General features: G+C 43.4%; 1 protein-coding gene across 6 annotated transcripts in view; it reads left to right on the top strand.

The window, feature by feature from the left end:
- The window catches only part of SLC4A4 (solute carrier family 4 member 4), a 193,865-nt gene that overhangs the window by 27,894 nt on the left and 138,136 nt on the right, over positions 1 to 27,835 (top strand). For all 6 annotated transcript variants that reach the window (XR_014618371.1, XR_014618372.1, XM_084286256.1 and 3 more), the window contains one exon: positions 11,946 to 12,125. Coding sequence is in view for 4 of the 6 variants with exons in the window: in XM_084286256.1 (XP_084142382.1) it covers positions 11,946 to 12,125 (180 nt within the window). In the remaining 2 variants the exon portion in view is untranslated. The remainder of the gene's footprint in view (positions 1 to 11,945; positions 12,126 to 27,835) is intronic.

Below are 27,835 nucleotides of genomic sequence, written 5' to 3'. Positions count from 1 at the left end.
ACTGTGCAGTGTCTGGCTGAAAGATTCCAGTTTAGACTTTGTCAGGACACTTTACAGGATGCTGAAATGTGCTGTTATCTGGTTCATGATAAATAGCAAGGTCCTAGTGCTATGACTTCACTGCAGACTTTTTGACAGTATGGTAAATCCCTATGGAAAAGTTGGGAGCCATTTTTGTGTGTGTGGATTAGTTAAGTCAATCACTTAAGTGCTGCAGGATCTGTGAAATGTAAGTCACCGGTGAAGTGGTTTGTTCAGAACTTCGCTCACATTAAGGTAGTAACACTGCTTGCTCACTTGTAAGCTCGATGCCAGCAAACCCATGAGCATGTTTCCTACTGGCACTTTCCAGCCTGTGTCTGTTTTACCCATTGTTGTCTGAGGTATTGTTCTGGTCATTGCAGATGCTTTTCAGATCTGTTGGCAGGAATCAGCCTTAGCTTTAAAGGTGCTGGGGTTGTGTGAGAAGGTGCTGACAACCACCTACTGCACGCTCAGTAAGGAAAAGCTGCAATCGAAATGGAAATGATGATAAACTGACTTCTCATAAGGTAGCGATAAGGTGGCTGTGCTTATAGAAGAAATGGAGAAAATGGTTTAAGAACAGCTGAGATGTCAGGAGGCCTTTGTGTAAATGCAGCTCCTACCAGTGAGTTCCCTGTGGTTTGCATTGCATTCTGGTGCCCTGCTGGCAGCTGCTTGGCCTCCACCTCCACCCAGCTCTGGCTGCAGTATGCCTCATAAAATGTGCTGTGCCCTCTCGCTGGTTAGTTATAACTGCAGCCTTGGAATCAAGGTTTGTTTGCAGTGGGGCTGTTTTCTTATCTCATGATTCACTACTGCAGAGTCGGGCAGTTAGGAGGACTTCCCCTGAGCTGCCTGACACTTGCCATGGTGGTTTAGGTGGTTTAGGCAGACCTCGGCCTGGAATGTCGCTGCTGTTTATCTTGTTTTTGTTACTGATCTGTGCTCAGTCTTCACAGTTGGTATCGTGACGATGATGACACTTCTGGGGTTGGATTTTCCCTCAGAGAAATGGATATTTTTTCCTCTCTGCCTGTCCTTGCCTTGAGTTTGTAGGGGATGATGTTGAAGCTGACCAAACTGGATGCTAGTTGTGTCCCTACTGAAAAGGCCAACATTTAACTTCTCTGCATAACCACAAAATTTACCCTTGTATGGAAGGGAAGGGAAGTCTCTCTCTGATAGACTTGCATGAAGCGGTTCATCAGTATATATAAGACTCTAGGTCTCCAAATAATGCAGTGCATTTTGCCTGTAAAATTCAGAGGAAGAATGTTACAAGTTGTTGTCCTGGAGTCAGTGGCCTGGAACAAAGTCAGTGGCCTCCCACTGAAGACCTCGGTACACAGTCTCAGCAGCTATGAAAATCGAGGCTCTTCTGTTGGAGAGTGGTCTAAAACCTACCTGCATGCATGCGTCGAGCAGTGCCAAGTACAGTTTGGTAGTCATTTGGTCAGCCTTGGTAATTAATGAGATGGAAATATGGGAAATAAAGTCAAGATTTCCAGCCAAGGTGGGTTGTTCTGGGCTGTATCCAATTTGGGGTGGTAATTCGGGCCATTTCAAAAAAGGACATGATTTTTTTAAAGGAGCTGTGGTCAGTGCTGAAGGTGGATGTCAGAAAATCCAAAAGTGCCGTGCTTCTGAACAGCTTAGCCTAAAACTGGAAACAAACAGCCCTGCTCAGCATGGCTCCCTTCCTCTGCCCTGTTCCCCAAAGCTGTGTTTGTTTTTTTTTTTTTTAAAGTTCCTTTTTCTTTCAGTAGAATCCAAGCAGTACTGGCCAGATTAGATCAGATAACAGCAAGACAGGTTCGGTGGCTTCTGTAACCTCACACAGCTCCAAAGAAGAGAGAAAGAAAAGCAGCTTATGGGGTTGTGGGTAAGAGTCTAGCAATGGCTTATACAAAGCTCAGTGAGAATGCCCCAAACATGTTTATTGTTCTGTCTAAACAATGTCGACCAATTAATTTATTGTGGTGCCTTTTAGCTGTCATTGGCATGTGTCTTCAGGGCTTCATGGCACAGGTTGTGATCCTTTCCTAGCAGTGACTAATTAATTTCCTCCTTCTGAACAAACAAGGTTTGTAGGACCTTCAAGAAACTGTATGAAGACATCATTTTATTTTTTCTCTTCCTATTTTAGACCTCCTTGGCTTGAATGTAAGTGAGCTCTGTTTCAGAGCTGTGCTGTTCTTCAGGGCTAATGCACCTTTTAAACACGCTTCACTGGAGCAGCCTCTGAATCTTGTTAGGAATCTGGCAGTTTGTCTGGGTCATTGGTAGGTAGCAAGTGAGCATATGTTTGAAATTGAGAAGTGCAAGCGTCAGACAGATGGCTAGGAGCACTTTCTGTCTGGCTAACTATAGTGTTGTTACGTGGGAACCTTTTAAAGACCGCAGAGGTCACTTTACGTAAAGATTAAACCGACCTTTTGAAGATATTGAAGGTCTGGGAGCCTGATGTTATCAAAAGATTCTCATGTTTGCATGATACCTTTCACTGCCCGGCTCAGTTCCCTGCCCCTTGCAGTTACTTTACTAAAGGACTGAATACTGAGGTGTAAAGTGCAGTAATACAGGTCCATAAAATGATCTTTGGTCAGTTTTCCTGCCTAATTAAATAGATCATTGCATCTTCACTGCCGATGCTGGATGCTCTCGTGCCCTTCCATCCTAGCAATAAATGTGGGGTCCTTTTGCCAGAGCTGGCAGAACTGAGGAGAGCCTTGCTGTTTCTAATCTTATCCCTTCCTATTTAACCTTTCTATTGAGTTGTAGCTTGGGTTTTGTCTCTCTTGGAGCCTCTGTTTTGCCTTTTACTGCACGTTGCTCACTGCAGGCTGTTTTTCTGATGGCCTTTATTAGGTTGTGAACCCCACACTCGGCCATATGTAGCCTATTTATAAAGATTTGGCCCCATTCCTCAAAAGCCCATCATCTGATCGGGTCACACGGACCCTTCTCTTTGGCCAACTGCCATATAATTGTGATTTGGTTTATTGCATGTTACTATTGGTTTAAAGGCCCTTAAGCCTGAGGGACTTCCCCATCTCAGTTTGTTCAGCTACCTGGTTACAGATCTCTGCAGTCATTTCCATACAGACAGGAATTTTTCTGCCTCTACCACTCAACCCAGCATCCGTTGTCCCATTCTAGGCATCCACCTGCTGTTGCTGGTCCTCTGAAACTGTGTGCTCAGTCCCTTAAAAGACCTTCAGTTTCCTTCAAGGGAGCCTCTTGCAGAGGTCATTTTTGTGCCCAGGCATCACCATCATGAAACATGTGTGCTTGTGCACTCATAAAATTGTTACTGGGACTCAAAGAGCCAAATCTCTTCAGGGTGGAAGCTCTGCCCTCAGTTCAGAGGATTCTGGTGCTACTTTGCTGTGGGGAATGACAGCCATTTGGGTCTGATTTATCTCCAGCTGGAATGTTACCTTGTTTAGATTTCACCCCAATTTCAGCAAACTGCTCAGTGAAGCCTTGGGAGCTTTAGGGTAAGTTCCTACCCACCTGGAAAAGCAGTGACTTGAATATTAGGGTGAATACTGAAACACTGTGAGGTCCTGTGAGGACCAAGCAGTGAGCCCAGAAGTACATGTATGCCTGGTCAGCCCATCTAGAGGATTGCCTTTAGTTTTGTTTTAGGTTTTGCCTCTGTGTTCAGATTCACTAATGGGAATAGTGCTTGGTGCTTACACTGTGCTAGAGGAAATAATCGTGTTCCTTGTTTCTAATGCATGAACCAGCTGTGTTCGCTAACAGGCCTGGTGAATTTCCATGGCTCTTCTCCTACCCAGAGCACTTCATCTTAATGCATCATTGAAAACATCCCGGCTCGTCTGTTGTTTCTTGGAGGCCTGTGTTTTCATCTGTGGGGAAATTAATGCTCTTCCAGATCCCTCCTGGGAAATCTCAAGGTGCCGTATGATGGGAAGGTTATTTCTGTTCCACCGGTGCTAACTGTTCCCTGAAGCAGGGTGTCGCACAGGCTGCGTCCCATCCTATTTGCGCTTGGGTACACGCTGTGAGAGCTGCGTCCTGGGAGGTGGAGTTGGTTGGGGTGGAGGGCCTGCAGCCGCTCCACTGCTGGTGCCGGTCCAGAGAGGTGTTTACTACCTGTAACCCCTTTAAATCAGGTAGAGTTAAGTGCACTCGGCACACAGCACCATGGCCTTTTGTTCTTATTTCTTGAGCTGATTTGAAACTAAGCAGGGCTTACTTTGGAACTTGCTTAGTGCTACTTTTAGTATCTCCCCTCTAAAATGGATCATCCCTGTGATTTATTTGTCCTTCTGGACCGTCAGCTCTTTCTGTCATTGATTTCTTTAGATTCTTGCACAAAATGAGAACCCTTCTGTTGCCACCTCTGGTTTTGAAAAGAAGCCACTAAAAACTGCACTAGGCTCGCTCTGGTCCTGGCAGTGTGTTGACCAGAGCCACGTTTAGCTGTGTGCTTGGCAGTACACCAACATTTCCTTCTTGCCCATTGAGGTACAAAGGTGTGCCATGCAGTCTTCCGCTGATGAAACTCGTGGCAGGCTGCATCCCCTGCCAGTCTCATGTGATTTCAGAGCTGCTATAGGTGCAGATTGTTGAATGTTGGGCATCTCTGTGGAGCAATTTTTCATAAAGTTAGTGACTTGTTAGCAGTAGGAATAAAAGCAATGTGCTCTAGGTATGTGTTGGGAAGCCACGTGCATACCTAAAGCTTCCTTACCCTGGGGTTAAGCTGTGTGTCAGCTCCATCCAGGTTTGAAACTGATTGTTAGGCTATGAAAATTGCACGCCTTTGCCTTCCTGTGTTATTAGGTCAGCCTTGCCCCAAAGTTAAATGACTGAGGTGTGCTGAGCGAAGCCCTTCATTCAGGAAGCCTGAAATATCTGCCCCAGTCTTCTTGGAGAGCCTGGATACACACAGAGCAGGAGGTGCAGGTGGCCAGAGCAGTTGGCTTATGGAGAAGAGGTTGGCTATAGAGATAGTCGTAACCCAGTGAGTTTGTCCAAGCCTGATGAGGTTTAACATAACTCTCTCTGCTCTCTGGAAAAGAGTCCGGAAAGTAAAAATAACGACCAAGTGAAAACTAAGACTCAGCTCATTTTTGTTGCTTTATACATTTTTAATATTAGTTTTTGATCTCGTTTCCTTCTAAGGTGCCAGTCTGAGATTCTTTATGGCCATGCTCTAAGTCTCAACAACCCTGGTCATGTGGAAAGGATTCCTTCTTAGATATGCACCAAGCAGACTTTATCCTTTGATCCTGTAACTTTCAGCTCCTTTCTTGAAATGACAAAGTTTTGTTTTACTAAGCAAAAGCTGTTTCACTGTCACCTTTTTCTTAAGAGAGTTGGTGTTTTAAATTGAAGAGTGTATTGTAAATAAAGTGTGAACTCTTTCTGCTTGTTTGTTTGGCTGTAGATATCCAGAATGGAAGGAGAATTTTAGTCTTACACAATGTTAGGCTAAAGTCTGTCCTTGGTCCTGCACTAAGATATCAGGAAGTGGTAGACAGAGCTCAGTGCCCAGATTAACAGAGACCTCAGGCACAGAAGTTGTTGTCATACTTAAATAATTTAATCATATCTACTGATTTTTTTTTCCTCATGCGAAGGCAATTATTTCAGTTTGCATTTCTGCCAGAAAACACAGGTTTTCTGGTAGTGCCCTACATTTGGATTATTGCCATGGTCACTAATACAATGTTACACATATGTGTTTCTATTTACCATCCAAAAGGTTTTGTGAAAAGGTTTTGTTGCAGGATGAAGCTCCTCAGAACCGCTTAAATTCAGATTTTTGAGAAACCTGAACTGATGTTTGAAACCTGAAGCTATTCATAGGTGCATGAGGCAACAGGTTTAGTCTTTATGATTCCTTTGGGGAAGATTCAGTTTTTTTTATCAAGGAGATGGTAAGAAGCAATAGTGCTTTTTGAAGCAAATAAGGTTCCAGAACTTGTCTAGGAGACAACCGAACACCTGATTTCTCTCTCTCTAGGTATGTTTTGGCCATTTGCCGGCAGTATTATAGCATGAATAGATCCACGTGTTTTAAACAGTCTAGACAGTTTGTGCTCCAGAGGCTTTGGGATGTCAAGTTTGGGACTGACGTGATTGCACTGAGAGTAATTCCCTGCCGCCGGCACACATCCCATGAGGGCAGATCCCAAGCTTTCTTCATCACTTACATTTAGCCAGAACCTCAGCAGACTGTGCCAGGCTTGTCCTGGTTGTTTCACAGAGCTGCGTTGCCCCTTGCTAAGCAGTGAGCAGCCGTTCAGCGCACATGCACTGCACATGCAGCCTGCCTCTCGGTCTCTAAAAACTGTCGTCCTTTCTTCCTTGGACAGAGAAGGATCCTCGCTGACAGACTCCTCAGGCTTGGCTCGAGGTTTGTGCCACAGCGACTGCAAAAGCCACCAGGCAGCGTTACTGGTACAGACCCATGGGAACCTGCTCTGTTTCTTACGCATGTACAGGGCCTGCCTTACTGCACTGAGAAACCCCTGTGAGGCTTTGAGCGAGCCTCAGTGGGCAATGAGGAGCAAATACTTGGATGGAGGCTGGGGTTGTGCAGGCAGTGGGTCCTGAGGCCGTGCTCACACACAAGTTTAGCAATGTAAAGGCATGCAAGTGACTCATGACTCATGACTTTACGAGGTCAGAAAACTTCAAGCCTGCAGATTTCTCACTTTTTATTTTTCAGTACATTTTTTTTCCTCTCCTATTTTTCCATTTCTTTAATCTCCAGTTTCCCTTAAATGGAAGAACTCAGAAAAGGACTAGAGAGCATGGTGTCGCATTGTAGCAGCATGCTTGAGGGACCTGACCCTTTGGAGCAGGGTGTCTTGGAGCTGCTTTCTTCCATGTGTGCTGAGCTTGTGTGCTGTGCATGACTTGAGATCCAGGCAGTTTCACTCCCAGTACTTCAACAAGACCATGCTTGGCGAGGACAGAGATGAATAGATATCCTTGCAGGCAGGGATGGAATTCTGCATTTTACAAAACTTAAATTTGGCAGTGTGTGAGTGGGTTTTCACCAATAAAACTGATTCAGGGGGACTCGTGTGCCCGTCCTCTAAATCTGGACTCTGAATCACAAGCTGCTTTCTTCAGTAGCTCTTAATGAAGCAGAAGTGGTTTCAACCAAAAATTTTCTAGGGGAAAAATACCTCTCTGATGATGACTGCTTCTTGCTCTATTAATAACGAGATGAGCCAATTTTGCTCCAAATTTGGCACACAGTAAAGTTTATCTTCATGCAAAGAAAATTTAACTTTGAAAATTTTAGCTACAGCAGGAGTAAGCATGAGGAAGCTGTGATCCATTGCTGTGCTTTGGAAGAGAAAATGCAGGCTGCTTTTCACCTGCAGGTCTTGCTGGGCATCTTACCCGTGAGATTTTATAGCATTGTGAAATTCGTGCCTCTGGTCAACCAAAACAGTTCTGAAATTAATGAGGTGCACACAGAGACCAGTCATTTTCCTGGGGGAGAGTGGGGAGGGAGGGAGGAAGAGGTTGTGAATGCAGCAGGGTCTATAGGAGGAAACTTGCAAATGGCCTCCATTGGGTGCATGAGAGAAACCTGTGGCTCGGTGGGACCTGGATTATCAGAAGTTTGCCACTCAGCTCCGCTCCTCCTGTCCTCCTCCAGGCTGCAGGACAGTAGTGAGGTGCATGTGTGTCATGTTAGATTTATCAGGCATTGCCACTTGTAGTAAATGGTTCTCATGGGAAAGCTCTGTTAGCCCAGTGAGTAGGAAATGTCTCAGAAACCCCGTGCATTGAGGATATGTGTCAATTGTTTCCTTCCAGGCACTTTGGGAAGGGAGCCTAGAAGTTTATCTCAGTGTTCACAACAATGTAAACAGATGCCAAGCACTTACTTCAAGTACTCAGAAAAGGAAAACTTCTTGCTTGGCCACCCTGAATGTGCTGGGAGAGAAAAAAAATCAAAAATTTAAAAAGGGGGAGGCAGGGAGAAGGACAAAAAGCTGCATTAAGTAAGTGTCTCCCATGCAGAACAGGGAAAAGCAGCGAAGTAATGCAGATATTTGCCCGCATGTATACAACTTAGTTTCATATCACCAAAATCTGCACTGTGCACACGTGATCAAAAGATTAAAGAGATTGTCCGGTTCTGTTGGCAGCATATTAAAGCATTAAGACTACAGGCTTACTATGATGTATTTGTATTATCAAGCTGACCACAGAATTAGTGATTCAAAAGAGGACCTTGTCTAAATACAAATAGCTGGAATCGCTCCATCCTTTTGCATCTGGCTTTTGGATGCGATTTGGTAAGAATTCCTTGGGAGCAGCTACCGGTGCCTCGTTTGTCCCAGGGGCCACCCCTACCTTACAACTGCTGCTTGTGCTCAGATAAAATTCCCCCTTCTCTCTCTCTATGCAGCATTTATGCCATCTGCCATGTTACAGCTGATGTTTCCAGTTGCTGGAATAGCTTTCCAGGTTTTGCTTGATGTGCCAGAGCTAAATGGTGTCTTCAGGTGCTAACCTGCAAGGTCTCGCTGTAGGTATCCCAATGTTGGCTTTGTGCCTCTGCCCCTGCCCAGGGCCCTCAAAGGTTTGTGCCCCTTTCTGAAAGATTGTGATGCTGGCACACTGGGTTGCTGGGTTGGAGGCAGCAGATAAGGGTCCCTTTCCTTCTGCCACTGTTGTGCTGCCTGAGTTTTGGACCTTGCTCAACCCTGGCTTTCAGTTTCTTTTTTTTTTTTTTTTTTTTTTTTTTTCCTGTTCCCTGAGATGACAAATTATTGGTGGCTGGTACCGTGCTGGGTGGTTGTACAAGCTGTTAGCAGCCTGGAGCATCGGGCGATGCACACGTAGCAGTGAACTTGTTGGCTTTTACACTGCAGGCACTAGTGGAGTTTCTGCAGTGACCCTTTTGATACCCTCGCCTAGGCAGTACTGGCTAAAAAGTAACTTTGAGAGGCTTTCACTAACACTTCATATCTGTTAGTTGATATCTTTGTGTCACTAATACTCTAGGTATTTGTATATCTGTTTTATTAATTTAGTGTGGTCTTCTGCATAGTTGCAGCCAGTACAGAAACTACAGCTTGCCATAGCACATGAGGCACCAGAACGATGATGTGATAGCTTTCAGGGCCATCGCCAGCACTTGCAGCCCAATTATGGCTGTGGGTGGGCAGGGAACTTCTTTGTAAGCCTCTGCTTTCTATTGCAAATCCCTCCTAACAAATTACTTTGGAGCCGAAATGTATCACATTTACTGCCAGTCTGGGGATGAGTCTGTTTCTTTAAGTAGTCAAATTGGGGAAGTTTTTTTTTCCTAATCTTATTAATCTCTAAGAATTAAGAATGCAGTTTTTTAAAAGCCCTTTTTCAGATGTTTTTCTGTACTTCAGTGACTCAACAGTTTGCACTTAATTTCTCATTTCTCCTGTGCTTGCTTTCCAAAGGAGCTACTGTTAGAGGTCTGTATGCCTAAATAGTCTTACTGGGCTGTGAAATATGTGTGTAGATGGGGATGAGACAGTGTAATATGCATAGGGCATGAGCTATTTTCATAAGCTTCTGTCCCTGTCTTTGCATACAGCTCGTTATTCCATTCCTTGCAAAGTCCCTGAGCAATGCTGTTAGCTCTTTTCAAGTTGCTATCAGGAAGGGCAACACTGGTCAAGCAGTCTTTTAAAAGACCTCAGATTGTTTCAGCAAGAAAATTCATGTGCAGGGAAAGGGAAAGTCTCCAAACTTTGCAGCTGGCCTCAAGAATATGTGGAATATGAAATGGCAGACGTGGAGTCTGAGAAGATATCTCACAGATCAATCCAGCAAGGAAAGGTGGGAGTACCAGAAAAGCACAAACACACCTCACACACAGAGCTGGTTACAGCAGTTGAGCAGGAAGTGTCTCAGCTGTCCCTGTGGAAATCTTCATTTCCAGATCAGTGTCGGTTTTTCCATGGCAAATTCTGAGTTTTAATCAACATCCCCACAGTCTTTATTTATTTAATATTTTATACATACATAAACACAGACACGTATGCCGTTATGCCTGCACTGTATGCTTTTGAGAAGGGATTTCACAGGCTCGTGTCCCACATACAGCTCTGTGGGCTGCCTTGCCACCCTTCACCACAGATGTGGTGATCCATCTCCATCTCTTGGTGTCCTCAGACAAGGTGTCTCATTAGAGAGGAATATTTTGAAAGGCTGTTCTTCATTGAAAAATTATTTTTTATGGAAATTGGGGATTTTGTGATGAGATTTTCAGTTGCTCAGTCTCAAAGACTGGATTTGACCTAATGAGTATTTACACACACGTGTTTAGCAGTGAAGTTAACTGGTAGCTGCTGTCTCTGCCTTTACTGTTGTGCTGGCATTTCCAAAGCAATTTCCTGTGTGTTGCAAATAGGTGGTTAATCTGAAACCAAGTGATGCTGCTGAAAAGCAAACAACAGTAATAGGTGCAGCTTGTAGATGATACCAAAGAGCAATGCGTGCTCGGTAATGAGGGAGAATCAGCGGAGATGGGTAGATAGCAAGGGCCACTCTTCTCCCTAACTTTCCCAAGTGCATGACTGCTTTATCAAGTGAAGCCTGACTTTCCTTACTTGCTTAACTCCATTCTCCCTTCCTCGCGGGGAGCTGCCCACCAAATGAGTTGGGCTGGGGCAGTGCAGCAGGAAGGATTTGAACTCTCCCAAGGCTGTACCCTCTGCCTTCTCTGGAATATGTGATCAGGTACAGTTGCATGGGGTTTTAACAGCCATGCATTCATGGGAGGTGTAAGTGTACGCTAAGAATAGATGTATGTGAGGTGCTGAGACAGTGACTCTGCAGAGGGGTAGCTTGGCAGAAACTGCTGTTTGTGGGTATGAGCAAAAGTAGCTGAGTGAATATGCAAATAAATACACTTGTTCTCATGTGTATTTGGGGCTCCTTCACTCAGAGAAATGTACTTCAGTAATACAGCATGTGTGTTTAGCTGCACTGGGCTGAAAAATGAGTGGGGAAACCAAATTTTGTCCAAAACATCAAAGATAGCTATCATTCAAGAGCTAAATCTGAAGCAGCTGTTTTTGAAGCTTAAACTAAGATAGCTGAATTATCTAGGAACAGAAAAAGACTTGTAAATGTTTTCTGTACATACAAGGAAAGATATTTATTCCAAGCTGGTAGAAGTGCGAAAAACCCTGAAAATAAAGCATTTGTAATCAAACTCATCAAAAAGAAATAACAATTGGTAGATGTAGTTTAAGGGCTTTAGTTTTGAAAGAAAAGCCTATATGAAAGGGAAAAGGCATAACTTGTGCTCATGGTGTGCATACAGAATTTGCCACTTAATTCTTATTTTGGAAAGCATCAGGTACTTAGAAATTTGCAGTAACTTATCTTGGTACTCCTTCCTCACTGCTGTATTAAAGTATCCTAGTGGTACTTTGATACTTGTTACTCAGTGGACTAGTCAAGTGATATAAATTTTGTTGCTCTGTGCCCTTCAATTAAGCTGGATCAGTTTGCAAAAGTGAGTGCGTAGTCCAGCCAATGTATTTAGTAAAACAAATGGGAAAAAATAATGTGGAATGTTTTTGAAGATGATTGTATTTTGTATTGCAAAATTAGTTTGATGGCCTTCTGTGGTTTTTATTTTTATTTTTAAATGAGTCACAAGGACTGAATAATTATCAGCAAGTCTGCACTGGAATGTACTCTCAGAAATGATTGTACAAAAAATACTTTTCAAATGGTTGTTCAAGAGCTCTTAGCTCACCTTTGGAGCCAGGAAACACACTATTATTTAATGTTAGGCCAGCAATGATAAATGTTTCACTCACCTATTTGAATGAAACTCAGTGTGAACTGTACCTATCAGTTGTGCACAAACTGTATGCAGTCAAAGTTAATATTTGCTGTGCTTCTGTTCTTAGGTCATCACACTATTTACATTGGGGTCCATGTGCCGAAGAGCTACAGGAGAAGGCGGCGTCATAGAAGAAGACCTGGGCACAAAGAAAAGAAAGAAAAGGAGAAAATTTCTGAGAACTACTCCGACAAATCAGACGTAGAAAATGCTGACGAGACAAGCAGCAGCATCCTCAAACCACTCAGTAAGTGTTGGTGTTGGTTGTCACTCACTACAATGGTCTGTTGTCTAGTGATTTGCTCCTGATCTGATCGCAAAGGAGGAAAGTGGATCAAGAAAAACAGTCCTCTCATGTTGCAGGGTCAGAATAGTCTAAATCAGTTGCTGTTGAATGGTTTCTGTGGCTTGGAAAAGGCCGGAGAGGACATTTCATCCCTCTGTATCACCTGAGTTTGCTACTGAGCTAATGCCAGTCAGTAACAGGCCAAAATTTTAAAAGCAAGTTGACACTGTGTGTAAGGAGATAGCAAGGAAACACAAAGACTGAGTATGTGCCTGGACAGATCGATTGCAGCTTCTGCCCTGGCTCTCAGGATGAAAACTGTGGTTCAAGCACCCCCTGGTTTCATCTCGAAACAACCTCATAGGAGCAGGTTGATAAGAAGCAGCAGGCTCTAAGAAACAAATCCCCTTGGGATTTGACTTCATTGTATTAATAACTTATGATGCTAACAAGTCTTTCTTAACTTTGGTGATTGATCAGTTTAAAGTTCTGTAGAGAAAAAGGAGAATAAAAAGTAACATGACTGTATGTTTGAATATCTGTAGGGGATGAATATCTAATTTTTTGATAAGCAGATGAGGTCTGTTTCTGTCTTCTTGCTGTCTTCTCTGTTAGCCAGAAACTTGTTTTGTATTTTAGAGGATATCTGCTTAAATAGAAGTGGGAGGGAGACAGTGACAGCCTGTTAGAATAGATCATGCCAACAAGGTTTGAATGTAGAGGAACAGCTCAGGACGGTATAGCTCAAATTCTTGAGGCTAATTCCAAGTAGTTGGAGTTTCAGTAAACAACCTGCTTGTAAGAGAGAAAATGCTTTCTGAGCTAGAGGGAGAGAGGAGTAAGCAGGGGTCGTAAGACCTGATCTTTGAAGAAACGCAGGAGTTATTTGTTTTGAAATTGTGCTGCTGCATAGTTACTGCATGTAAAGACAGTAATATGGGATCAGATCAGTCATGTTTTTAGCCCAGGGCCTGTTATTCTCACTGGTGTAGATACTTCAGAGAATGATTACTGAAAAGAAAAGCAAGTCACTGAGACCATTTGCTCTTTGTAGCTGTAGTTCCCTAGTTGTTCCGAGGAAGTTTTCTTGTCAGCACTCAGAAACCAGTAATTGGTTTTACAGTGAAATAGATATTTGTCTTCAAGAACGCTAGGTATTAACGATTTAATTTTTATAGGTACATCTCTGTTCTTTTTTTTGGTGTGCCAGTGACCAAATCTGAAAAAGATACCTTTTGGGGTTCTGGTTGTATTGGTGTCCTAGGGAAATCATTTCTGTGGGCTAATTATACCCATGGTTGAAAACCTGTTTCTTCCATCAGATTTTGATTTGCTGCCTTTTGTTTTGCTAATCATTGTTTCTGGTTCCTTTCATTTCAGAAAGGGTTAACAGTATTTTTTCCTCTGTTACTGTCACAATTCAGTCTGTTCTTGTCTGTTCTTCTTCAGCATGTGAACACACGCAGTCTTGTCATCTCTCTGCCTAAGAATTTCCCCCATCGTCTTTTCTAGCCTGACCTCTATGCACTGCCTGTTTTTGGAATAGGATCACTTAAATCCCACACAATATTCCAGGTGTCCCATGCAATGGTGTTAGTACTTGCATCATTTGTAACTCTTTCTGCCTTGTTCACCATCTCATGTGTCCATATATATTACCAGGTTCTTGCAGTGACTTGCTGTTGCACACTGGTGGCCAGATCTTTTTACGAGCTGGCACAGTTAATTTAGAACACTGTAAAGGATAGGAGTAGTTCAGATGACTGTCTTGTATTTCCAAACGTTGAATTACGTGTTGCCTCATCATCCCAGGTTTTTTGCCTTCTGAAACTACTATCTTCATAACTGACCTGAATTACTAGTTTCCTATGCTCTTTTTTGCTGGCTACCAGCCCTCCCTTCTCTTCTTCTGCATCTGCAGTAACACCAGGCCTCCTTCAGAAATCTGTGCTGTTCTGCTTTTGACATTTCCTTTCATTTATAAATGTCTATTTCCATTTAGGTTTCTGTTGCTTAGGCAGTTGCTGAGTTGAGATAGTTGATGGAAATTCAGGTTGTGTCAGCTTTTGGTGGCCCTTGCTGGAACTTGGATGAAGGCTTTTTGAGGGTGTGGATGGCTGCTGTGCACCATGTATACGGCTGCTCTGTTCACTCTGTCATGGAAAGTATGTCCAAGAGAAGAGCAGTTCTCTTCAGGAATAGAAAAGCATGCCTCACCAAATTAATCTGATTTTCATTACTGGCAAGAATGGCATTCTTGCCAATCATGGCAAGAAATCTCAGTAGAACCGTAACTTTTTGTATCTTTGTTCATTGTAATTGAGTTAAGGCCGTGTGGCTAAAGTTCATTTTCAAAAGACACCTGAGAACATTAGGAACAAAGAATTGAGGAATTCTGAAGGGAAATTCTGTGGAGTTAGAAGATCACTGGAATGAAATACCTTGCATGTATTTGAGACAGCTGTCAGATGAGTGTATGTGACATACGATGAAGTATCTTTTCGGACTCAACCCTGTGGCTTAGAAGAGTGGGACAGATGGAAGAAGTCTGAGGGAATTAGGTGTATGAGTTTGCAGAGAGAGAGAAAAGGTGGCTACATTCTGGCCAGGAAGGAGGGAGTGTTGAATTTTGTGTTTCTTCTCTGAAGGGGAAAAACAGCAGAAACTGAGCAAGAAGGGAAACACAAAGTTTGGAGACAGCTAGAGCTGACTTTAGAGAGTCTAAACTTTTTAGAGAGTTTAGAAATCTAACGTGCCTTAGGTCGTTTTACACTGGTGCATGGTTATAAAGGGGACTACCCTGGTTAGAGGTAGGCCAGCTGTGCAGGGACTTGCTGAACCTTCATGGGGGTACACAATGTTTTGGTGTCATCAGAAGAGTAGAAAAATCTGTGCTGGACACTAGAGAAAGCAGAAGTCTTGCACCACTGTGGCATCTTAAACAGTTCAGCGTCTGCCTCACGAAGGGACCCAAGAATAGAAGGGCAGAGGGTGTTGCAGTTTGCAGGATTAAGGGCTGCTGGGACAGCTGTGTTAATGACCTTTGCATAACGCTGCTTTGCACGGTGGCTGGATGTAACCGGCACTAGCCGTTATTGGCTGTGCTAACCACTAAAAATGGCATCGGATTCCTGCAGGTTTCTGGGACCTCTCAGACACAGGCTCAAAGAATACTCAGCAGCAAATATAATGTGTAAGACACATCTTCAGAAAGGCTTCAGAGGGGGGTAGGGGGGTGGTTATGTCAGCATAACAAGATAAAAAATAATAATAAAAGTGCTATTTTTGTAGTTGCTGGTGAAATAAGGGCACTGAGCAGGAAGGTATTTGAATCTTTTCCTTAGAATTGGAAGATGTTGGATTTATATGTTATATTTTTTTTTTTTTTTTCTTCTCAACCATAGTTTAAAGCAAGCAAACCCTGCTTTTAAATTAAGGAAACACAGACTTCTTGGAGAAATGTACAATGTGTCTAAGTCTATAAAAACAATAATGTACAATAATGTATATAGCTCTTTCTCTTTGTTGATTTTTGTAGTTGTTTGCTTGGCCAAGCATTAGACACTGTCAGTTCAGCTTGTATGTGCTTCTTAGTTTATTTTATCTTCAAATATAAGGACAATCATAGAAAGAGTCATTAACAAAATCTGAAATAATGAAGTTGTTTTATCTATACTGAGAGCTTTGTTTTTACTGAGCAGAAAGCTTAAGCCAGTTTCAATTTGATACACCAGTTTTATTTCTTGATCTGTCCCTAACAACTGTGAAGCCTAAACTCAGATATCTTACCTGAACAAAGGTGATGCCTCAGCTCCTTTGGTGAAAAATCTGCAATCAGATTTTGACCGAATCTGGATTTGCATCACCAGGTCAAGCTGCTTGTACCACAGCAAACGAACCTGATGAAACATGTCTGTGGATACAGAGAAGCAAGTAAACAGTCCATAAATGCAAACTTGCCTATAAACATTTTGTTCCAGTTCAAAACCGGTCTAGCTGCACTTCAGTATTTGGAAATTGGTGCAGTCTGGAAGTGTCAATACTTTTTTTTTTTTTTTTTTTTTTTTTTTTTTAATAAAATCTGTGTCCAGTTAGTCAAACAAGCTAAATTCTGTGAGTTTATAAACAATCCTCAGCTCTCCCATCTGGAGAGAGTTAGGGAAACTGAACCCGTAGAGATATGTTTTATCTAAAGTAAATTACTGCTTAGGAAAGATGCCTGCTTCAAAAGTCCAGACAGGGATATTCTCTGATACACGGAGGAGGAGGCATTAAGGCAATGATCCCTCTCCAGAGCCCTTTCAGCATATTCCAGGCCTGCAGGGGCTGTCTCTGCACTCGGAGAGAAATTGTTGTTCACACCCTTGTTCTCAGGCAGGACTGCTGACACTGGTGCTAGCTGAAATGTGGCTTCCTTTAACCGCAGACTATTACAGCTCCCTGCTCCAGATGTACTAGCACCCTGTTTCTAAAAGTACCTGCTTTAACTGGCCTTGCCCTGGCTTCCTTCCACTTGTGACCAGTAAGAAGGAAACACTTCCTAGCAGTGGTTCTTTTGTACCATCCAGGAAGCTGGCATGCAAGAACTTTGGGGAAAAATTTGTATTGTTATTTGGATTTTCATTACCTTAAGCAGGCTTTAAGTGCCTTCTTTTTGTCTGCCTAAAACACGCTTGAGAGTTAGAAAAGACATAAAGATTTATGTTGTCAGAACATTGAATTGTTTCTAGAATACCCAACCTGCAGAAAGAGCAGGATAGTGTATTGAGAGAGTTTGGGTGATACAGGGTTTTCAGGGAAAAAGTTAAGTGATCTTGTAATGCTAATGGCTGCAGTATTGACCTGCTAGGGTTTTAGGCACAATCCAATCTGCCAGGCCTGGTTAACCCACTTGGTGGGGTGAAGGGAAGATTCAGCTGGACAGAGAAAAGAGTCGAAGTGCAAAGCCACAAGAAGCTTGTCAGCTTCTACATGCAGGCATATGTAGAGGTGTCAGGCCTGATTCTGCCTTCTCAGCTCAGCTGATTGCTTATCTCGATATGAAGCAGATGGTGTAGTTTGCTTTACTTGCAAGGGATGAGACGAGAGGAACAAGAAAAGCAGATAGATGCTGCTGTTTCAGGACAGGCTGTGATCTGAACCCATTTCCCTCTTCCTCATTCTTTACTACAGACATGTGGAGATTTTCTCATGAGGAAATGCATCTCTGCTGGATCTGGGAAGGGGTTTCTTCTCATTGTCTGGTTGCTCTCCAAGTTTATTTGGCTCACCTCCGTGATACTTGTTTGAGGTGGCTCAAACCCAATGAAAGCGTGTCTCTCAGTAAGCACTATAGCAGCAGGCAGCATGTAGCACCGTGTCTGTGTACGCAGCAGCATGAGCTTCTCTGCAGAGATGCCTGCACTTGTGCAGAGCTTGCTTAGATTGTCCTGGGCCTGGCCCAGCCCTGTGCCCCTTAGACACACAGCAGGTGTAGAAGGTACATGTTAATAAAGATCCAAATCTGTGTTTTCAGACTCTGATGTTGTGTTTTGAACAACAACGCTTGGCATATGTGGTACAGAGTTAGGCTGATGTGAGCGATACGGCAGAAACAGAAGTAGAAAATGTGTGATGCTTTGGCAGAATGGAAATTTCTCATCTTTGTTTAGTTTATCTCTTCATGGCTGATGGTTTCTGGCATCTAAGAAACCATCAGCGTGCATTCACGGCTCTGAATTCAGTGGCTAGGGTAAAAGCGCTTTTGTAGGCAAAGGAGATTCCAAACCAACGGAGAGCAAGAAGCTCAAGCTATAAAAGCACCCATCTATTTCCAAAATATTTTGGGGAATTTCACCTGTAGTGAAGGACTGGTATTATAAGCTGTAAAGTAATAACTTGCAATAGTACATCTCATTTCAAGCCCTAAGGCATTTTACATAAAATAATCACAAAAATGATACCAGCAACATAAGTAGCAAAAGATTGAAAATTCTCTATTGTTCAGACTGATTTTAAAGCTAAATGGCAATATTCATCCTCAAACCCTGTTTTGAGGAGGTTAACTAGAGTTATGACTTGCATTGCAAAAAAAGAAAAAAAAAAAGTTGCAAGGAAAAGAAATGTAGTGCTTGTAGTTTACGGGAAATGGGCATTACAGGGTGCTCAACCCCATTCAGTGCCAGACTTGAGGAATGTTTGTGATACCTAGCATTGGCAGTGGATTCCGCAAGGTACGTGGGCCCAAAAGCAACAAGCAGTAACGAGGCACCTGTGAAACTGATAAACTGCTTTATGTAATAGTATTTTCTTAGGACTTGCATCCTCGAAAACAGTAGAATCTGCTTTTGGGAGGAGTCAAAACATGGCAGGTGGATAAATATAACTGCAAAATATAAATTCTGGAAAACCTTAAGAGGGCTAAGTAGCTGTGAGTTGAGGCCATCTTTCATCTTACCCTGTTGGTTGCAGCTGTTCTGCATATGGTCACATGCGGGCTAGGCATACTGAAGATTTTCTTAACCCGTTGAAGGGTGTGACTATGGTTCTGTTTACAGGACACAGAAACAGGGGAGAGAGGCTGAAAATCTGGATCTGTCTGTAGGAGTGGTTTCCAGAGGACCCGTATAGCAAGAGAGAGGGAAGGGATGCTATGTCATCCCATCAAAGGTTTGTAAGGGTTTGCAGTTTGCTGAGAGAAATTCCTCTTCCACCCACCACCAGTAGTTCTTGAAGGTTTCAGTAAAAAAAAAAAAAAAAAAAAAAAAATCACTCTTGAGCCCTCAGATGTGGGTTAGGAGGAGTTTCGCTGAAGGAGAAAACTGCAGCAGAGTCATTTCATTAAGGTACTATTTGAGGCTTGTGCTGCCATTCTGGATGGAGTGCATCTCTCACAGCGAAGGTGAGGTTTGGTCTGGGTATATCAGATTTGTTATGCAGGCAGCCACTGTTGTAATGATGGTCGAGCATCATCCCAGGCTATGGTTTAATATGCAGCTCTTACCGATTCTTATTTAAAAGGCAGCTTTCTTTCAAAAGTTGTGTGTAACCTGTGGTATGGAAGCTGGAACTCCAGAGAATCTGGCTTTCCTGAAGCTTGCTGTAAGTTTTGGGTACGTGTGTAAGACTTTGCCACCAAATACCTGCATTTAAGTAGTTCTCGGTAGGATGTTTTACATGGAGAAAGAACTGTAATTATCTAAAATGGGTTGTCTGAACCTGACAGATCCTGTAACATCAGCTGGCACCTTATCTGAAAGCTGGTTAATCTCTTCTTGGTTTATCGAGATGCCTTAGGGACATAAAAGATTTTGTGGTGAGCAATCTTGTAGCATGAATTCACCATGCTGATTTGTTTAAGTGGAGGCTTTTTCATTTTTAATCCAAGTACAACAGTTTGTCTATTGGTTCTGGCTGCTGTGGAGCACGCTGAAGTTGTTGTCATTAGTATCCTTAATTTCCTTTACTTTTTATTTTGCTTGTTGCTTAATGAATACTTTTTTGGCCCTTTCAGGTTCTTCAGGTCTTCTGCTGGGTGTAGGTGCCTAGATACGAGTGGTGCTCTATGTATGCATATAGACACTTGGAGCTGTCTGTCTTTCCAGTGCAGTACCTCTGACAAGGTTCTAGGCAGGGATCTGTGGAGGCCAAGCTTCTTTATTTTTCTTATGCTTTACACTGCTTGAGAACCATCAGGTTTTGAGGTCTTTCTGCCCCTTTGTTCAATGCCTGTTCTTCTAAACAAGTTGCCCACACGCAGCCTGAAATGACATTTCACATTGACTGTCTTAAGTGGGACACTGAAGTATGCAAATCTGTCTCTTGTAAATGCAGGAGGTGAAATATTCAGAGCAGCGTGCTGAGGACAGTGCTGTGAAACACTCTGTGCTCAGCCTGCAGGGACCAGGACTCTCTCCTGGGGACAAGTGAGCCTTCACATCCAGCAAGCACTTGCCGTGAGCAAGTGGGGACTGTGCAGCAGGCTCTGTCCCTGGCACTGCCTCTGAGACAGAGACGAGGGTTTATTTGAAACCACTCATGGAAAAAGCAATTGGAGACATCAGTAATACCTTCTGGAGGGGTTTTCCAGGCTTTCTATTGTAGGCCTCTCCTTAAAAGGAGCAAGCCTCACAACTTTCCAGCACAAAATTGCCTCTTCAGGAGCACTTAGACACAAAATGGAGAACAAGTTGTGTGCAGTGTTACTGAAGTGACAGAGCAATTTCAGGGCAACATAGCAGGCCTGTTCTGCACGTAAACCTGCCTGCAGCCTGAGCCAGAGACCGCTTGTTAATATACACATCTTGGACACTTCTGGGCTTGTTCCCATTTGTCTTACACTTGAGTGTGGGGTGGCTGTTTAATTGTATTTCTTTGTATATATATCTGTGATCTTTTTGTCTTTTCTTTAAGTGCAGTACGGTTTATAATAAACTAAATTTCTGGTGTTGCTCCCCAACTCAGAGTGCTTGCCTTGCGGGTGAAGATCCTGAGTTGTGAAGGACATCCCAGTTGATTACCATTGAGGAGTGGAAGTTGCCAGTCCAACTGTGGAGCAGTCCATTCATAATGAGATAGAATTAATTCAATAGGGATATTTAAACATCAATTTAGGAAGGCTCAGGCTTGGTGTCTACCCTGCAAGTTCATTAAACCAGCAGTTATAAATAGCAGGAGACAGCTACAGGATTGAAATAAATGTACCTACTTAGCAGAGCAGATGCAGCACAGTCCAAGGGTGTGCCAAGAGTCCTCTTCCCATTAATGTGGTTGGATTTTTCAGCAATCCAATTTATTTCCTGGCTCTTTAAGACAAGGGGTGGGATTTTTCAAAAGCTTTTAGCTTCAGCTGACTACAGTCAGAGCAAAGATAGATTAGTGTTGAGAGTCTTTGAAAAATACCAGCGAGGATGGCCAAGTATCTTAATTTTTGATATGGATATTTTACATAGGGAAGATCAGGTGGGAGACATTCCCTTAAATGTGTGGGTATCTGAGGGCCTTTAGAGTTTTGGTCTTGAAAAGCTACTGGATTTGTCCAAAGTGGTGGAGTTGAAGCATGCCCTTCTGCTGCTCCTCAGATCTCTAATGCTGCGAGTAGTGTATTCAGGTCACACGTAGCACAACTGCAGAGGTAAACACAGAAATAATTACTGCTTCAATTGCAAACATGCCCGCTGTGTAGCTGGGGGCCCATCAGAGTGGCTGTTTGGGTGCAGCTGGCCAAGTCAGCGCTGAAGGGTATGGGAAGGTGCTCAGGGGAAGGCAGGCTGTGGGAGAGGAGCAGGTGAGGAGGTCAGCTGTGCCCGCTAAGTGCAGAGCTAGCAGCTGGGCACCGCACCGCATGCTGACACAGCCCTCGTGGCCGCTCTGACAACGCAAAGGAGAGATTGCATAATGCAGAGAGAGACCTCCCGTTACCTTCATGGCACATCTGGCTGTGCAGGAGGAAGACGGCCACTTTCTGGGGCTGAGTGTTTTGTTAGGGACCTGCTTTCAGTGGGTTGGACTCCTCTAAGGCAGGACCCCTTTCATCCCTGGCAGCTTGGCTCGTTCTGCGGTTAATAGCAGCGAGTGGTAAGGTCAGGAAGCTCTCTTGCTTTTCACTGCAGGGGTTACAAAGCATTAGGTTTCAAGAAGGATATTTTTGTGTTTATGGCTGGGTTCAGGGAAGAGGCTGTGACCTCAAAAAATCTGGAGGAAAGACGGGGGGGCGAGAGGGGGTACTTGAAATTTTGGTTGATTGGCCTATGGAAAGACTTCTTGTAGGTGTGGGAGTGACAGAGAAGAGACATTTGTAGGAGGAGGGTACTTCAAGCAGCAGCTAAACACGACCCCTTTCCCCTCACTAATTACTCCAGCCCTTGTCAGTGGGGGATTTTCTGGATGGTGTTTTATCCAGTGTCTTTGGCTCTATTCTGCTAATTGCAAATTCTTGCAGCTCTCACTGAAGCACTTTTATGGGATGAAGGTACATGGTGATATGAGGCTGTGTCTAGATTTGAACTGTCACCCTAAGCAAAGACTTTCTTGTTTTCTTGGCAAGAATAGAGGGTTTTGCACAGCCAGTTAATTAAAACAATTGCCTTTTTTGCAACACCTCTTGATTGAACTTTTTTTTTTTTTTTAACTAGACTTCTGCCTAAGCTGATCATATGAGAGCTTCTTATAAACACCTATGTTTGTTTCAAACACTTTGTGCTTCCCTTACACCTCACATCCACCTCATTTAGGTGTCTGTGTGGCTGAAATTGGACTTAACTCACAGAATGGTGCTAACGGGCAGGGTGGTCTTGCTTTGCCTTTGTTGTGCAGCCGAAGGCCCTCTGTGGTGAGAGTGGGTGCCAGTCAGAGGAGATGCACTGGGGGAGCTGAGAGGAGCAGGCAGCTGCTTTTTGTTCAGTCTTTCAGGGTAAGCAAACAGTGCAGCTTTTTATCACTGCCAAGGATGTTCACTGTTTCTTTCCTGCACCCCCAATGTATTATGTTTTCCTCTTTTCCCCTTTCAGTGTATTTTTTAAAGTAGTTACTGAAGTGTGCTAATAATTCATTCTGACATAGAGCAAAACTCTGGTGTCTTTGCCAAGCTTTCATTCCTTGCTTGTGACAGCTGGGAAATGAACTAACTTTTTTTTTTTTTAACTGGCAAAGTTCAGGTTTTGGGTACATGTGATGAAAGGTAAGGCCAGAGTGTTCCTCCTTGAGTGTGTAATGAGACTCCCACGTGTAATAACAGAAAGCAATCGTTCTTGGCAGTGCTGGTTGGTAAGGAAGATACTGAGTGTCTCTGGTGCAGGGAATTAGTTATTTTCCTGTCCAGGAAGGTATGGTATTTGCAAATTCCCCTCTAGGGTCATTTCTGAAGTTGTTTTTTTGCTGGGGAAAAGGAGCAGTGTCCCTGAATTACGCTATGTGTATGTTAGGTCTGATTAAATATAGGTATTAGGTTAGTACCTGCAGCACATTGGCACACCTGTTTGGATGCAACACAGCATCTGAGCATTGCCCTTCCACCAGCTGCCCCATGTGTCTTTGGGGAGCCCTAAAAGCCTGGTGTTGAAAATCTTCAAAGGGACAGTTATGTCAGGGATCTCGTGTGAGTGAAAATAAATCTCATCTTAATCTACCAGCATTTCCCACGTTATCCTCTCTGGTTGACACTCTTTATAGACGCAGTTTTACATCCAGCTCCAGCAAATCCTTTACTTTGAAAAAGCCTCCTGCCTGAGAGAAGCTCTGAAGCCTGCTCCCCATATTTTACTTTTTCTCTTTCTCTGCTGGGACATCTTTAGCTCTCCCCACCATGCTTCTGCTTTGTACCAGGGCTGAAAACCAAGGGGATAAAAGCTCCATCTCTTGGGCTTCCTTTCATCCTAAATGCTGCAGTCAGGGGAGTGCCAAGGGTGCTGTGCAGGCTGCTGTGCACACAAGTGTATGTGCACTGAATTTTTCCCTGGCTGAACTCGGCAGCTTGCCTCTGATATCATTCTCCTTTCCACAGAGTCAGTAACTTCTCTTAATTTCCAGCAGCATTGAAGCTTTTTTCATTGCATTTCTCCAGCCCCTCAAGTGCCACTAAAGAGTCCTTAGGAAAGGAAGGGCTGCTTACCACACAAAAGCAGCTCTATCTTTGCCATCTTGCACGATTCCGTAGAAGAAGTTCACAACACAGACTGAAATGTCACCCTCAAACTTTGCTTGTTTTTTGCTTGTGGATTGTTTCATATAGTGGTAATGTCCCTTGGTGATGTTGTTAGTCACCTTTGATTGTGTCAAAGCTGGGAGGTATCAAGTAGAGCTTGCTGCCTTACAAAGGTTTATTCAAGTGACTTAGGGGTATGTCATGTAGGACTCAGAAAGCATCTTTTAATTCTAGGATTTCAATGTTTCTTTGGTTGTGATGCAGTTGGACTGATGCTGAAAAGTGACTTGAGTTTGTAAAAGAGTTTTTAAAAAATCAGGATTGTAAGGTGCCCTTTCAAAGCAGTCACAAACGCCTGGGCCTGGAATAACATGAACACACAGGAGAGAATTTTCCACCCATGCAGAGGCCAGGATGATCTCTGCAGATCTGAATTCTGCTTTCAGAGGTTTCTGGATGTATCTGAGATGAGCAGCCACTGCAGTGGAAGAAAAGGCAACAAATACGATCATTTTCTTCTCCAGAAAAATGATAATGTGCTTTTGATGCAGATTATTTATATAGCCGGTGCATTTAAAGGCACAGTGTCACATCCTCAGGTATTTTACTGAAAACCTGCCTCCACAGGTTTCTTTGTTAGAAAACAAAACACAAGATTGCCACGGTAATAACGCCAATATAAATAATGGAGCTGTTGAGCAGTTCAGCTTAGGTTATCGACTTCCATGAAAAATCCATGGCCCTGAAAGCACAAGACAAATTTGAATATGATTTATATGAAGTAAATATATAGAAGTGGAGTCATTTCAGCTTGCCTTCTGGTTTTCTCAGCCTGATAATGTTGCAGGCCTGCCATACTTTTACGTTTTCTTTGCAAATTGAGGAATTGATACAAATATTTTTGGTTAAGTAAAAGTTAAGATTTTTAAGAGTCTCCTATAGCAACTTCCCTCTGAGAGTAGAGTTAAAATCATAAAAACCCACATGGCTAATACTGAATTACTTGGTACAAGTTTGAGGTAAAAGAGTTACAATTGACTGCTTTGCATTTGATAAATGTGATCGGGGCATAACAGAGAAAATTACGTATAAAATAAAGTGATGAATCATTTTCAAAATATCTTCATTTTGCAGAAGATATGAGTGATTTAATGGTCAATTCTGCCTTGATTAACTGCAAGTTTGCTTGCAGCTTTACACGTAAGCATTTCTTGATTAAGAATGCTCTTTGCTTTTTTCTTCACCAGGCAGTTTTATTGGAAATCTCCCTTGACCAAAGGTGACACAATTTACCATGCCAGATGTAGAGGAAAGTAATTCAGTGTAAACTTGACGCTGCCTTTGAAGCCACAGGGTGAATAGCTGTCTACTTAGTGGATTTGAAGTGGTTCTTCAACTTCATCTTGAAACTTCTTCAGTTTCCAGAGGAAAAAGTGCCTCTGGGAAGTTTCTATGAGCTGTATACTGTCAGTTTGACGTGGAATGTTACTCACATAAACATTGTTTTAGATGGACAAAGTAAAAAATAAGCAATTCCTTTCACAGTAGGGGGAAGACCTCCTTTAACTGGAAGCTCGCTGTGTTAATCTTCTGTCTTGAACTGATAGCATGTGCCGCTATAATTACCTAAGCCACCTTAATTCTTTGCCTAATTCTGTTCTGTGCATTCACGTGAAACTGCTAAGGGACAGAAAAGTCTAAGGAATTTACCATGTGAAAAAAAAATCTCATTTAGAAGCATTTTGATTTTAAGCCAAAGATATTTCCGTGGCTGAGAAGGGCTGAATGGCGTAGGTGATGGTTGGTACTCTAAAGCTGCCCTTTTGGGATTAAACTCTATGCAAATCTGTCGGACAGTGTGGGAACAAGCTATCTCAAAGCTCTGGGTTTCTCTCTGTGTATATGTAAACAAGAGTTTGAAGCACTTCACAGCACAAACACTGGACCTGTCCATTGAGCCTGGTAGCTATTTCATCATTCCCCTTACAGTTCGTACCATGTGTTTCATACAGTGAGTTTTCTGACTCATGCTTTACCAGAAAGCACAGCTTTGTTCAAACGGGGCTCTGTCTTCCTGATAAACAGGCAAACTGCTCAGCAGCGGTATCAGGTTGCTTCTGCATATTTACTTTGTAGGCGTGTGTAGCATGCGTGCTGCTTGGAGGTGACTTGGTGGTTGACAAGTGCTGTACTGGTAGCAAGAGGAAAAGCAGCTAGAAGAGATTCACTGATATTCTTACTAACTTGATGGTAAAGTTGCATGTTGGATCTTTGCTGCTGTCCCTGCTCAGTCAATGTCGCCCCAGGCAGAAAAATGCCTCCCCTGCTGTATGAGTTGATCAGGCCGGTTGCATGCTAAGTCTTCAAGATCCCCTGAAGTATGTTTTTTTTTGTCTCCTTCCCTCATATGAGCAGATATTCTTGGGGCAAGGAAAGAGTTTTGCAGGCACTGTGATCTCAGCAAGACTTGAAAACGATTCTAGGATGGTTGCTGCTCCACCATTTATTGCCTTTTTATATACAGGGCGGCTGACGGCCTAATTCCCCCCCTGCATCTCTATCAATTTCTCTCCCTTTGGAAGCTCTCTAATAGAAGTGAAGCATACTGTTAATAAGTAAATGGCTTTAGCCCACCGTCCCCAAAAGAATTCCCTCTTCCTAAATCCAGCAGGGCAAAACAATGCTTGGAATTAATGGGCCAAGCAGTTCTAGCAAGATGATGAGGTGAATAATATCACTGAAAAAAGACACTCCCCAAAGCAGTGCAGCTCTGGCTCCAGGAATCCAACCCACCTGCCCTAGGAGTTAAAGCAAAAACGGAGTGCCCCAGGGCTATAATTATCTCTGTGGCGCTTCAGCTCCATGGATAGGAGCTAGTAGGAAAAGAGCAGCTAGCTGAACTGCAGGTGTACTCTGGGCAAACTGGGATGTAGGATGCCCTTAGTGATACTGCCCTGTGTTATCCCCAAAGCAGAGCTGCAGGAGACGATATGGGCTCGGTTGTTCAGTGCACAGGGGAAAAAGGGCTGGGCTAAATTTGCTGCATGTGGGACCAGTTGCAGCTGATGCAGTTGTGGTTGTGCTGGCAACCGAGGGAGTAGTCACACGAGCAGAAAAGTGGGTATTTCCAAAGACATCCACAAATAGCTTGCTTGCCAGAGAGACTTGCCGAATGAAGGGGCTCTGGCTGCTGTACATACCGAAGTTGGGGTGGAGCAGGGCATGAGGCACGGTCAGGGAACGTTGGCAATAGAGCTGTGAGCTGGTAAGTTCTTGTTCCCTGCGAAAAGTGAAAATAATGTTTACGTTCTTATAAAGTCCTGATGTAGGCTTAGTGCAAGATCCACTAATGTGAATGTAACCAACATCTGGATTTTCTTCTGTAAGCCCTGCTTTGTGTTTTCTGTTGGCTTTTGTGAACCTCACTGAGCTGTTCCTACTGGAACCTTCTCAAACACTGATCCATAGTCTTTTTGTTGTTGTTATTGTTGTTGTTGTTGTTGTTTTTTTTTTTTTTTTTTTTTAAAGCTTATGTCCTTTTCCTCCTTCCCTTTTCACTCCACACTCTGACATCTGCTTATCCATCAGCAGAGCTGAGGATTTGCTTTTCACTTCACTTCTTGCTTCTGCACTGGGAAGAAGGCAGGTCAGCCCCTTCTGGAGGGACTGGCACAGGTTGCCGCTGAGGTCAGCTGGCAGGGGAAGAGGCAGACAGTAGGGATGGGTAAAGAGGGGCTCTCCGAGTGCCTCCCGTGCCACGGAGCTGAATCTCCACTGATCCCAGGAGGTGAGGAGGATTATGCCTGTGACCTACTAACCTCCTGCAGTCAGGATTGGGGGTTTTGGAAATGAGTGCACAGATGGCCACTCTCCGGATGGCAGCAGATGCTACTGATCTAATGAGTAGGATCAATCAATGTTTTAGCAAAATTGTGGTGCACGGATGTCTGTAGAACTGCAGTGCTTCTCCCTTCTTCCTAATACCTACCGCTTCTGGGCCCTTTTTCCCTTCTTCCCTTGGCAGCCCCCCATTTGTCTCCTCCTTCGGATC

The sequence above is a fragment of the Netta rufina genome, assembly GCF_964035555.1.
Source record: "Netta rufina genome assembly, chromosome: 4".
NCBI classification, from domain to species: Eukaryota; Metazoa; Chordata; class Aves; order Anseriformes; family Anatidae; genus Netta; species Netta rufina.
The sequence above is the reverse complement of the archived record's forward strand: the minus strand, read 5'-3'. Positions and strand labels throughout refer to the sequence as shown.